The 12,493-nt window shown below is 45.1% G+C and overlaps 1 protein-coding gene across 1 annotated transcript in view; it reads left to right on the forward strand.

The window, feature by feature from the left end:
* Positions 1-642: 642 nt before the first annotated feature.
* The window catches only part of ATAD5 (ATPase family AAA domain containing 5), a 46,310-nt gene continuing 34,459 nt past the window's right edge, over positions 643-12,493 (forward strand). The window contains exons 1-2 of the mRNA XM_084750416.1: positions 643-1,124; positions 6,087-7,879. Coding sequence (XP_084606542.1) covers positions 1,056-1,124; positions 6,087-7,879 — 1,862 coding nt within the window. The 5' untranslated portion in view covers positions 643-1,055. The remainder of the gene's footprint in view (positions 1,125-6,086; positions 7,880-12,493) is intronic.

The following is a 12,493-nucleotide window of genomic DNA, read 5'->3' on the forward strand; positions in this document are numbered from 1 at the left end:
AACTTGCTCTGTGAACCAGGGTGGCCATGAACTCAGAGAGATCAGGCTGCTTCTGCCTCCAGAGTTCGGTAATTAAAGGCATGCGTGCGCCACCACTGCCTCTTCTTAACTTTTTAATTAATTAGTTTAAAATTAGTTAATTAATCTCTAGGCTGAACTGAACTCTCTAAGTAGGCTGGGCTGTTTTACAGAGATCTCAAGGGTTCTTCCTCCCAAGTGGCAGTGGAATTAAAGTGATGCACTACTACTTTCTGGCTTAAAATTATATATATATATATATTTTTTTTTTTTTCCCAAGACAGGGTTTCTTTGTGTAGTCTTGCTGTGTAGACCAAGCTGGCCTGGAACTCACGGAGATCCGCTTGCCTCTGACTCTCCGAGTGCTGGGATTAAAGGCATGCACCATCACGTCCCGTCTCCAAAAAGATCATTTTAAGGATGGCTAAAGTCTAATGTTTAATTTGGCCACCATGTGCCTAAGTAGCTTGAGACAAATCACGTCCTCAGTGGTCAAACTGTTAACACTGAGGCGAGAATCTCCGAAATTTCACTAGGACTCCAAGACAGAACGGGTTTTTCCGGAGACCTGTTTCGCCAATGGAAGTACTTTGGCCTTCGCGGCTCGCCGTCCGCGCAGCCTCCCAAAGCAGTCGTCGGCTCCGCCCCGTGCGCTCGGGACGGCGCGAAAACCCAATTGACAAGAACTCCCGCCGAAGCCCCACGGCCCGGCTTGCCTTTGGTGTGCGGCGTCCACTGCGACCCAGGCTCGAGCGCTTAGCCTGGAGCGCCCGTCCCGGCGGGCACCGTGCACCGTCCGGCCACCCCCGCGGGGCCCGTGCCCGCGCTTTCTCCACGCCTCTGTCGGAGCCTGGCTCGACCGCCCTGGGCCCAGGCTCGCACTCGGCGTCCCGGCCCTCGGGCGCTCGGGGACTCGAGCGGAGCCCCGGGGTCCTCAGCTTGCTCCCCACTGGAACCAGCCGCCTCCATGGGCTCCAGCCAGGCTGGGCCGGACCGCTGGAGGTCCTAGGGGCCGCGGTTCTTAGGAGGCAGGTATCATGGTGGGGGTCCTGACTATGGCGGCGGCCGCAGCTCCCCCTCCGGTGGAGGAGGACTTCGAGATTGAGGTGAGGCCGGAGGGTCGATCTGTCAAGTTCCTGCCTTGCCTGTGTTGGGGAATTGGGGCGCGGGGGTTGAGGGGTGAGTGGAGCCCTGCTTGATCTGGGGGCGTGAGTGGAGGGACGTGATGACCCACAGTTACACATTTGCCTCGGTGTGTCGTGTAAGCCCTCACGCGCACATTTGGATTGTAAGCTATTTTCGGGCTCTCTGTAAAGCAGGATTTGAAAACCACCATTGCCGGGGGTGGGGGGGGGGTGGGTCCTGAAACGTTCGTGGAATAACGTGTCATCGAGGATTTCGGGGGTCACGTTCTTTGTTCGTGTTGATGTGGAGTCCCATAGAGCGGCGAAAAAGATAAAGCTTGGAGTTCAGCTAGTCCGTACAAATACCTGTCCTAGGAATTCCATTTAGAATGTGACTTAAAAGAATCAGGTGAGATACTTACGCCAGGTAGGAGTGTCTGTGGCACTTTAGGTGTCTTGTATTTACCATGTTTCAGAGAATACACCAACCTGGGCACAGTGCTTAAATGTGGGAAGCCCTGGGTTTCTGAGAAAGAAAGAAAACCATACTAAGCAGCCATAATGACATTCTATGCCGTTCAGTAGTAGTGATTAGGATCTTAAAGTACGTGGGTGGTATTAGATACAGAAATAGCCAAGCTGGACTGCGACCTACTGATCCTCCTGTAACCATTACAGCCTTGTGCCTCTTAACAGCTGCTATGTTTTTTTTTTTTATATATACCGTATCTCAGGCTAGCATTCTAACTGATGTGTTCTGGTGCTCTTGAAGTGAGCTGTGTGTTCACTTAAATTCTATCTCTTAATTTTTAGAATTAAGTAACTTTTTTTTTCTACTACAGAATATTTATTATTATTTGGTGTGTAGCCCAGGAAGGCTGATTTAAAATCTACCACCCACCTTCCTCCAGCCTGCTTGTTCTAGGATCACAGACATGCACCATCACACCCAGCTCATTAAGTTACATTTTTAAAAAAAGTGATTTGCTTAAGGTTTCTATACCAGTAGATGTCATGGCTGGTATGTGAATTTACTTTTTTTTTGTTATTTTCTACCTGCCCCCCGCCCCCAGACAGGGTTTTTTCTACCCACCCCCCACCCTCCACAGGGTTTCTCTGTGTAGCTTTGGCTATCCTGGACTCAATTTGTAGACCAGGCTGGCCTCGAACTCACAGATCTATCTGCCTCTGCCTCCTGAGTGCTGGGATTGAAGATGTGCGCCACTATGCCCGGTCTGGTATGTGAATTTAGATTTGATTTCCGTGTCTGTTGTGTGGTGCCTCTGACACCATTTCAAAGCTTTATAGATGATAATAATAAATTATTTTCTAATTCAGTTGTTTCAACATATGTAATTTTACTTGTATTTTACCTCATTTATCTAAATGATCAGAATTTGTTCCACTATTATTTCTTACTTTTGCTTGTTAACTTGAATATCATTTTCTTACCGCTTACAAATTCTTTAAAACATTATTTTGTTACATTTATTTATTGATTGGTTGTGCAGTGGTCAGCATATGTGTGAAGGTCAGAGGACAGCCTGTGGGAAGAGGAGGCAGGCGGATTTGTGAGTTTGAGGCCAACCTGGTCTACAGAGTGAGTTCCAGGATAATCAAAGCTACACAAAGAAACCGTGTCTGGAAAAATAAACAAAATCAAGTATATGAGTCTCGGGGACCATTCTTACTCAAACTACCACAACATATCTGCTTAATTTAGTGAATTTCCAGCCCAGGCTTAAGGATCTTTATATTATTAGACTTGTTTGAGTTCTCAACCTGTAGTCCAGGCTGGCCTGGACCTCACTGTGCAACCTGTGTTCACTGTAGTCCTCCTGCCTCGGCTTCCAAAGTCCTAGGCTACAGGGATGAGTCACCACGCCCAGCTTTGTTTATACTTGAAGGCTACAATACACATCGGAATAAAATGAGAAATAATATCCTTCTAAGAACAGGCTTAGAAATTCTGACCTAGTAAGTTTAGAGCGCATAGTCAAGAAAACAAATATAGGGCCAGGCGTGGTGGCGCACGCCTTTAATCCCAGCACTGGGGAGGCAGAGGCAGGGGCATCTCTGTGAGTTTGAGGCCAGCCTGGTCTACAAAGTGAGTCCAGGACAGCCAAGGCCAAGGCTACATAGAGAAATCCTATCTCGAAAAAACCAAAAAAAAAAAAAAAAAAAAAAAAAGAAAGAAAACAAATATAGGGCTGGAGAGATGGCTCAGCAGTTAAGGGCACTGACTGCTCTTCCAGAGGTTCTGAGTTCAATTCCCAGCAACTGCATGGTGGCTCACAACCATCTATAATGTGATCTGATGCCCTCTTCTGACCTACGGGTGTGCATGCAGGCAGAGCACTGTATGCATAATAATAAAAAACTTAAAAAAAAAAAAGAAAACAAATATGGACCACAGAAAATAAGACCAGATAAATTGCCCTGTGCTACTCCATGTTTCACAATTAATATCACCTGAACTCAAAGGGAAACCCAGGAAACCTTTGTAAGATATATGTACAGTCAAAAGTGGGGTCTCTGTTAGTGAGCCCCCCCGCTGGATGAGCCCTAGTCAGATTCAAGGTGCATCAAGTCTGTTAGCTCTAGGGCCACAGAGAGTAGCATTGAATCTATGTGTTGATTCGTGTCTGAGTGGAGTCCACTTCTGGAAGTTGGTTAATTTTTCTACTTATGACTTTGACCTCAAACTCACCAAGTTCACGTTGAGTCTCTGATCCTCTTGCTTCCATCTCCTCAGTGCTGGGATTGCAGGCGTGCACCATGGCTGGCTGTACTTAATGGTAGGGGCTAAATCCAGAGTTGTGTGCATGCCTTTCTCCTCCCTAACCTTAGTCACAACAATGAAAACGACGTTTTTCTTGATAATATCACCTGGTTTGTGATTTCCCATTTTGAGCTCTCCCTAGCACCCAGTGCCTTGCTGAGTCGTCATCAGCCACCTTGTGCTCATTATAATCTCTGTTCACACAGCACTCGGGAGGCAGAGGCAGGTGGATCTCTGAGTTCAAGGCCAGCCTGGTCTACAAAGCGAGTTCAGGACCGCCAGGGCTGCAAGAGAAACCCTGTCTCAAACAAACATAAAACACCCCCCACAAACAAAATCACCCAAAAAAAACCCCAAAAACCAAATATGACTGTCATAAGCACCTTGGTTCAGTAAGGGCTATGGGTAGGCAGGCGCTAGGCCGCGGCTTGTGGTTCTAGTTGATAGAGTCTATTTTAGCCTTCTGGCTCTTTTTTTTCCTTCTTTTTTCCCCTTCAACACAGGGTTTCTCTGTGTAACAGTCCTGGCTGTCTTAGACTCACTTTGTAGACCAGGCTGGTCTCGAACTCACAGCGATCCACCTGCCTCTGCTTCCCGAGTGCTGGGATTAAAGGTGTGCGCCACCATGCTGGGCCCATCCTGGGCTTCTTAAGGAAATAACTATTTCTTAAAGATACTTAGAATGGTGTGTTTATTTTTAACTAAGTAAGTAAAGCAGAGTGGATTATTTGTAGGGTTCCTATCTTGTGTTAGCTTCCATGTATTTTTTTTTTTCTTCCATGTATTTTTTTAGCATGGTCCATATAATGAATTTCAGAACAGCCTTGGGCAGGAGAGATGGCTCAGTGGTTAAAAGCACTGACTGCTCTTCCAGAGTCATGAGTTCAATCCCCAGCAACCACATGGTGGCTCACAACCATCTATAATGTAATCTGATGCCCTCTTCTGTACATGTAGGCAGAGTGCTGTATACATTTAAAAAAAAAAAAAAAAGATCCTGTCTCAAACCAAAATAAAAGCAAACAAAATAAACAGGACAGTAGAAATTTATGTTTTCTTATAAGTTTAGTTTTATTTCAATATAAGTTGTTTGTTTATTTTTTATTTTATTTTATTTTGATTTTTTTTTTTTTTTTTTTTGAGACAGGGTTTCTCTGTGTATCCCTGGCTGTCCTGGACTCACTTTGTAGACCAGGCTGGCCTCGAACTCACAGTGATCCGCCTGCCTCTGCCTCCCGAGTGCTAGGATTAAAGGCGTGCGCCACCACACCCGGCTTTATTTTGATTTTTTCAAGACAGTTTTTTTGTGTGTAGCCTCGGCTGTCCTGGACTCATTTTCTAGACCAGGCTGTCCTTGAATTTACAGAGATCCACCTGCCTCTGCCTCCTGAGTGCTGGGATTAAAGGCGTGCACCATCACATCTGGCAATATAAACTTTTTATTGAAGTATAGTGTATCTATGTGTGGTGAAAAATATACCAGTTGCATATTCAACTTGATATAACATTACAATTCGAATATAGGTTTAAAATTGAAGGTCATTTTTTTCTTTTGTTTTGTGTTTGTTTTTGTTTTTCGAGACAGGGTTTCTCTGTGTAGCCTTGGCTGTCCTGGACTCGCTTTGTAGACCAGGCTGGCCTTGAACTCACAGTGATCCGTCTGTCTCTGCCTCCCAGGTGGTGGGATTAAAGGGCTGCATTTTCTTTCTAATGTGTCATTTTTTCACCTAAAATAGCCTTCCTGTGTTGGAGAGATGGCTCGGTCAGTAAGAACGCTTTAAGTATAATGATCTGAGTTAAAATCCCTAGCAAAAGTCAGGTATGATTAAACAGGCCTGTGACCCCAGGGCTATGGACAATCAAAGGCAGGGGTGCTGGGGCCTGCTGTCCACCAGCTTAGCTCCAGGTGTAAGGGGAGAGCCTGTCTAAAGGGAATACGGCTGAAAGTAATAGGGCAGGACACCAGACATCTTCCTCCAGCCTCTGCGTGCATCCGTGTCTACGCGTGTGCCCCCGTACACCACACACACCTCACACATAGACACACAAGTAAGTAGTCCTCCGTCCTTCTTCTGTTCAGTTAAACTGTTAAATCTGTGTTTACAGTTCATACTTCATACAGTTTTACTTGAAATAAACGTTTTTCCCCTTTAAATTGCTAGCCATGCAAGAAGCGGAGGAAAGACGATGACAACTCTTCCTGTGAAACAATCACCAAATATTTATCACCAGTAGGGAAGACTGCAGACAAGGCTTTCTCTCCACCAAAACCCAGTAATATTCTGCATTATTTTAGAAAGACTTCACCCGCAAAGGAGAAGCTGCAGTCAACAAAGGAGTGCAAGGTAAAGCCATCTCCCCCACTGGCTGTTGGCAAAGACTGTAAGATGACTTTGGAAGTGTTCTCAAGCACCGAGTTTAAGAAGAAAGGAAAGAGAGTTAATGTATCCCACCAACCGAATGATATTAAAATTGAGAACGAGTCTCCAGTTGAAATGCGTAAGGATGATAGTCAGGAGGAATGCGGTCTAAGCGCTTTTGTGGAAACCACTACTCCTGTTTTCCTTTACAGGAAACATGTGGAGGTTCTTGCAGAAAGCATCCAAGATAGCAGAAATCAGTCGAATACTGTGGTCTCCAAAAACAATTCCAAGAAGATAAATCCTAAACATGGCACTACAAAAAATGATGGCAAAAAGTTGAGAAAAGGGAAGCACAGCGAGATCATGGAGCTCTCTGAAAGTCTACCGTTGGCAGATGAAGCGAGTCTGCTTAGGAGAGGCGGTAAAGACAGTAAACAGACTAACCCTTCCCTACCTGACGAAGATGAGAGCCCTGCAAATCATGTAGACTCCAGGGCTCATGCAACCAAAATTGCTGATTTAAACAAGAGGACAATAACTGTCTCCTATGAGGAATTTTTAAAAAGTCACAAGGCAGCTAATGTGGAAGAGCGACCTGACCCTGCGGTGCTGGCTTCTGTTCCTTCAGGGCCTGGTGAAGCAGTTAAAAGTGGTTTTGAGGGGGAATGTGAGAGCTGTGAGCTGTCTCCGCAGGCCCACCTTAAAACAGTTACTGTTCTTGCACAAGTTCACCCCACTCCGCCCAAAAAGAAAAGGAGAATACCCCCCATTTTCTTGAAACAGAAACAGCTTGAGCTGGAGAGTAGTCTCTCTGACCCAGAGAATGAGCAGACAGTTCAGAAAAGGAAATCGAATGTTGTGGTCCAGGAGGGCCACCTAGAGCTGGCTGTGCTGGAAGCCGGGAGCGCCGGGGCTTCCGTCCCCAAGTGCAGCATGGAGGAGAGACAGCAGTTCATGAGAGCATTCAGGCAGGCACCGTCGGAAACACTAAAAAATGGGCTCAAGAAGCCTTTGGAGAAGCAAAAAGACCCAAGTGAAAAATCTGGAAATGAAGGAGGTAACAGTTCTGAAAATAGCAAAGAAAATCCTAATATCCAAACAGTTTCAAATCAAGGCATTTCACAGGCACATGCTGAAAAAACAAGTTTTCCTAAGGAGAAAAGTAAAAAGCCAAAGAAAGATAAACAGAAGCAAACTAGCCCTCGAAGGAGTGTAAGACAGAAGTCAGAAGTTTTCGAAAGCAATACATTACTTAACAGTGAGGATATGGCATATGACTCTCTAAAAATGTCTCTGTGTGACAGAAATAAATCAAGAAGAGGCAGCACACCAGCCAGGGGTGTGGTTACACATTCCAATCCCGAGCCTGGAAGCAGGCCTGCGAACATCTCCACACCCAAACCAACCAGGAGATCTGTACGAGGTAGCTGCACACCAGCCAAAGTCACCGTCAGAGGTACTGAGTCTGAGGATGTCCAGGACACTACTCCAGTGAAGGCTTCCACTCCAAAAGCAGCCAGCGTGTCAGAAAAGCACATCCTGTATACAGCAGAGTTAATAACAATATCCTCAGATTCGGAGAGCCCCATTAGGTAAAGTTTTGTTTTGCTTGTTTTTCAAGACAGGGTTTCTCTGTGTAGCCCTGCTGTCTTAGACTCACTTTGTGGACCAGGCTGGCCTCAAACTCACAGCCATCCACCTGCCTCCTGAGTGCTGGGATTAAAGGTGTGCGTCGCCACGCCTGACTAAGTTTTGTTTTTCTACACAAATTGGAGCATTCTACATGTATTATTAATTGGGAAGGGGATTCTCCAAGCATTGTAGAATGCATTTATTTTCTAGAATACAGTTTACCTATTGTTAATTTTCATGTGTATCAGCCCTGAGGGTTGGCCGTCATACGTAGGTAAGTGATCTGCTATTGAGCCACATCTCCATCTTTTCATTTTGAGACAAAAAGTCTTCTTGGTTGCCCAGACTGGCCTTGATTTTCAGCCAGACCTAAACAAGCTATCCCTCTGCACACTCTCCCAAGGAGCTAGGATGACAGACCAGTGTCACCAAACCTGGCTTTTGTCTTGCTTGTTTTGAGATAGAGTCTTCTTGCCCGGAAGTCCGTATGTGGCCTAAAATGCTTTCAAACTTGTGTTAATCCTCCTGCTCCAGTATCCTTAGTACTAGGATTTCTATTGTGAGCCACTGCACACTTTTAATTGTTCTGTTTTTTTGTTTTTAAATCTATTTCTGAGTGCTCTATCTGCATGTATACCTGCAGGGCATCAGATCACATTGTAGATGGTGGTGAGCTACCATGTGGTTGCTGGGAATTGAACTCATGACCTCTAGAAGAGCAGCTGGTGCACTTGACCACTGATCCATCCCTCCAACCCATTTATTCTATTTTTTGCTACTTAGTTTAGGACTTAAAATCGTCTGCCAGGTGCTGGGATTGCCAGTGTGTACCACCACACCTGGTTAATATAACTAAAGTCTATTGCAGAAGATTTACAGATATATTTCAAATGAGTTCTAACTCTTATTTGTCATAGTTGTTAATCCTGGAGAAATAGTCCTCAAATATGAATTTATCAAAAATGAGATTAAAAATAAATTATTAGAGTTTTTGTTTTGTTTGTTTGTTTTGTTTTGTTTTTTGAGACAGGGTTTCTCTGTGCAGCCTTGGCTGTCCTAGACTCAATTTGTAGATCAGGCTGGCCTAGAACTCACAGAGATCTGCTTGCCTCTGTCTCCTGAGTGCTGGGATTACAGGTATGCACCACCATGCCTGGTTTATAAGAGTGTTTTGTTGTTGTTATTTTGAAAACAGTGTCTCTCTATGTAGACTTAGTTGTCCTGGAACTCTATGTAGATGAGTCTGGCCTCCAACTCACAGAGATCCCCTTCCCTCTCCTCTAGAGTGCTGGGATTAAAGACATGCACTACAGCCCGCTGAGTGCTGTTCTTAGGCAAACTGACCAGCATACCATGGAGTGTGCTCTTGCGCATTGGCTTTGTCTAATGTTACAGTGATCATTACAGGGGTGAGGTTCAGTTTTCTTCCAGAATTACTGGGTTTTTAATTTTTTTAATATATTTTTATTTTATGTGTATTGGTGTCTTGCCTGCATGTATGTCTGTGTGAGGGTGTCAGATCTTAGAGTACAGACAGTTGTGAGCTGCCGTGTGGGTGCTGGGATATGAACCTGGGTCCTTTAGGAAGAGCCATCAGTGCTCTTAACCTCTGAGCCATCTCTCCAGCCCCCAGAAGTTTTTTTGTTTTTATTATATTTGTTTGTTTGTTTTTGGTTTTTTGAGACAGGGTTTCTCCATGTAGCCCTGGCTGTCCTTCACTCACTTCGTAGACCAGGCTGGCGGCTTTGAACTCACAGCAACCTGCCTGCCTCTGCCTCCCCAGTACAGGGATTTGTTAATGCCCGGCTAGTGCTCTGGAGAGGGTCCAGGGTAGTTTCTCTCTCTGGGGTTGGATTGCGGGTGCCCTTCTTGTTCACTTTATCTCTTGGGTGGCCAGAGCTGATGGCTCAGGCAACCGATCAGGATTGAAAGAAGAAAAAGGAAGTAAAGGGAAAAAGAGCCCAAGGTTTCTTCTCTAGGGACTGGCTGTATCGCAGCTGAGGAGAACTTAAACTGACCACCTTTTTTCCTATAGCTGAGGCTGTAAAAGCGGCTTCTGGCTAGAAATTGCACGGGGTTGTAAAAGGAGGCTCTTTGATCTGTAGATAGGCCTCTTTACGGAGATCTCCAATAAGTTGGTGTAAACTTAGGCTTATTAGCTATAGAAGGCTGATGGCCCTGAGTCTGCTAACTTATTTGCGAATCTACAGAGAAATAAGAAGTAAGAGAGAGATATAAAATAAACCACTCACACACATACATTCAAGAGAAGAGGATCAGGAGAAAAGGTAGATGAAGTCAGGCATCTTAACTTCAACTGAAGTTGAGCTGCTTCATTTTTTCTCCTCTGTTCTCCCGCTCTCTCCTTTTCAAAGATTGACAGGGTCTAAGGTTAATAGGGTCAGAAACTTACAAGAGTATACAACTTATCAGTTAGGACGGACCTGACTATACATTATCCAGCTATCTCTTAGTTTGTTATGAGCTCAGGACAATAATTTTGTCTGTCTTTCATTCTAAGAAACAGAGTAAATTCAGACATCTCTAGGTAACTTCATTCCACATAGGTTCACATAGAGTTTAAACAAAGTTGGCTATATTTATGGTGAAATACCAGGATTCGTGGTGCCATCTGCGTTGGAGGCTTATCTGAAGCCACAAATCTGCTGGTAGGCTATCCTAGTGAGGCATCTGGAGGTCAGTACCCAGAAAATAACAATTCACACCAATGCCAGATGTATTTATTTTTGGTTTTTCAAGACAGGGTTTCTCTGTGTAATCTTGGCTATCCTGGACTCGCTTTGTAGACCAGGCTGGCCATGAATGTAGTCCTGGCTGTCCTGGACTCACTTTGTAGACCAAGCTGGCCTTAGACTCACAGTGATTCACCTGCCTCTGCCTCCCTGGGCGCTGGGATTAAAGGCATGTGCCACCATGCCTGGCTCTAATGCCAGATTTCAGAGAGATGCAGCAGTGCACAATTGACAGGGTAGTCAGAGGTTGGAAGCAATTCTGGGGCACATCACGATACAGACCTTGCAAATATCGGGTCACCTCCAGAGATCTCTCATGCCTCCTGGATTTTCCCAAATCAATGGCTCCTGACAGCATGTCAGAGGCTGGAAGTAGTTTCGGGGTACATCATGGTATAAGATCTTGCAAACACCAGATCACCTCCTAGACAGCCCACATGCCTAGTGAGCCCCCTCAACAGGGCGGCTCTTGGCAGGGATTAAAGGCGTGCGCCACCACGCTTGGCTTGTTTTGTTTTGTTTTGTTTTGTTGTTGTTTCAGGTTTTGCTATACTGAGTGAGGCTTATACTAGGCAGGTAGGCTCTTCTCTTCTTTCCCTCCCTTCCTCCCTTTTTTCTACTGTCCCTCTTTCTTTGGTTTTTGAGACAGGGTCTCCCTTGGATAGCCTGAAGCTTGCTATATAGACCAGGCTGGCCTTGAATTCATGAGTGACCCCTCTGGTTTCCCAACTGCTTGAATTATGGTGTTTATCACACCTGGTAAGGCTATTATTTTTAATTTTTTTGCAAACAAGCAAGATTTTATTGAAAAGTAAGCTCTGCAGCAGAGAGGGATACTGAAAATGTGTTAGTTTTAGTCTTTCTTTTTGTTTGTTTGTTTGTTTTGTTTTTGTTGGGTTTAGTTTGGTTTTCCGAGACTGAGTTTCTCTGTGTAGGCTTGGCTGTCCTGGAACTCACTCTGTAGACCAGGCTGGCAGCAATCCACCTGCATTTGCCTCCTGAGTGCTGGGATTAAAGGCGTGTGCCACCACACCTGGCTTTATTCTTTCTTTTTTTGGTTTTTTTGAGACAGGGTTTCTGCATTTAGCCTTGGCTGTCCTGAAACTTGCTCTGTGGACCAATTAGGCTTCAAACTCACAGGGATCCGCCTGCCTCTGCCTTCACCTCCTGAGTGCTGGGATTAAAGGCAAGTGTCACTACTGCCCAGCTATGTTTATTATTTCTAAATTATTGCAGGATATTTGATCCCATTGTGATCCCTGAGATTGTGAACTGTAAAAAACTGTTGTGGCTGGAGAGATGGCTCAGAGGTTAAGAGCACTGACTACTCTTCCAGAGGTCCTAAGTTCAGTTCCCAGCAACCACATGGTTGGTCACAGCCATCTGTAATGTGATCTAATGTTCTCTTCTGCCCTGCAGGCATACATGCAGGCAGAATACTGTGTACATAATTACAAATAAATAAATACTAAAAAAAAAAAACACAACCCCAAAAAACAAACACTCTTTTTTTTTTCTTGTTTGGATTTGCTTTTTGTCGTCCTCCACCCCCCCAAGACAGGGTTTCTCTGTGTATCCTTAACTATCCTAGACTTGCTTTGTAGACCAGGCTGGCCTCAAACTCACAGTGATCCACCTACCTCTGCCTCCCGAGTGCTGGGATTAAAGACGTGCACCACCACACCTGGCTCATTGGATTTGGTTTTTTGAGACAGGGTTTCTTTGTGTAGCCTTGGCTGTCCTGGATGCGCTTTGTAGACCTGGCTGGCCTGGAGCTCACAGAATCCACTTGCCTCTTCCTCTGACATGTACCACCATGCC

This window comes from Acomys minous (assembly GCF_964271855.1).
Source record: "Acomys minous genome assembly, chromosome: 12".
Taxonomy (NCBI): domain Eukaryota; kingdom Metazoa; phylum Chordata; class Mammalia; order Rodentia; family Muridae; genus Acomys; species Acomys minous.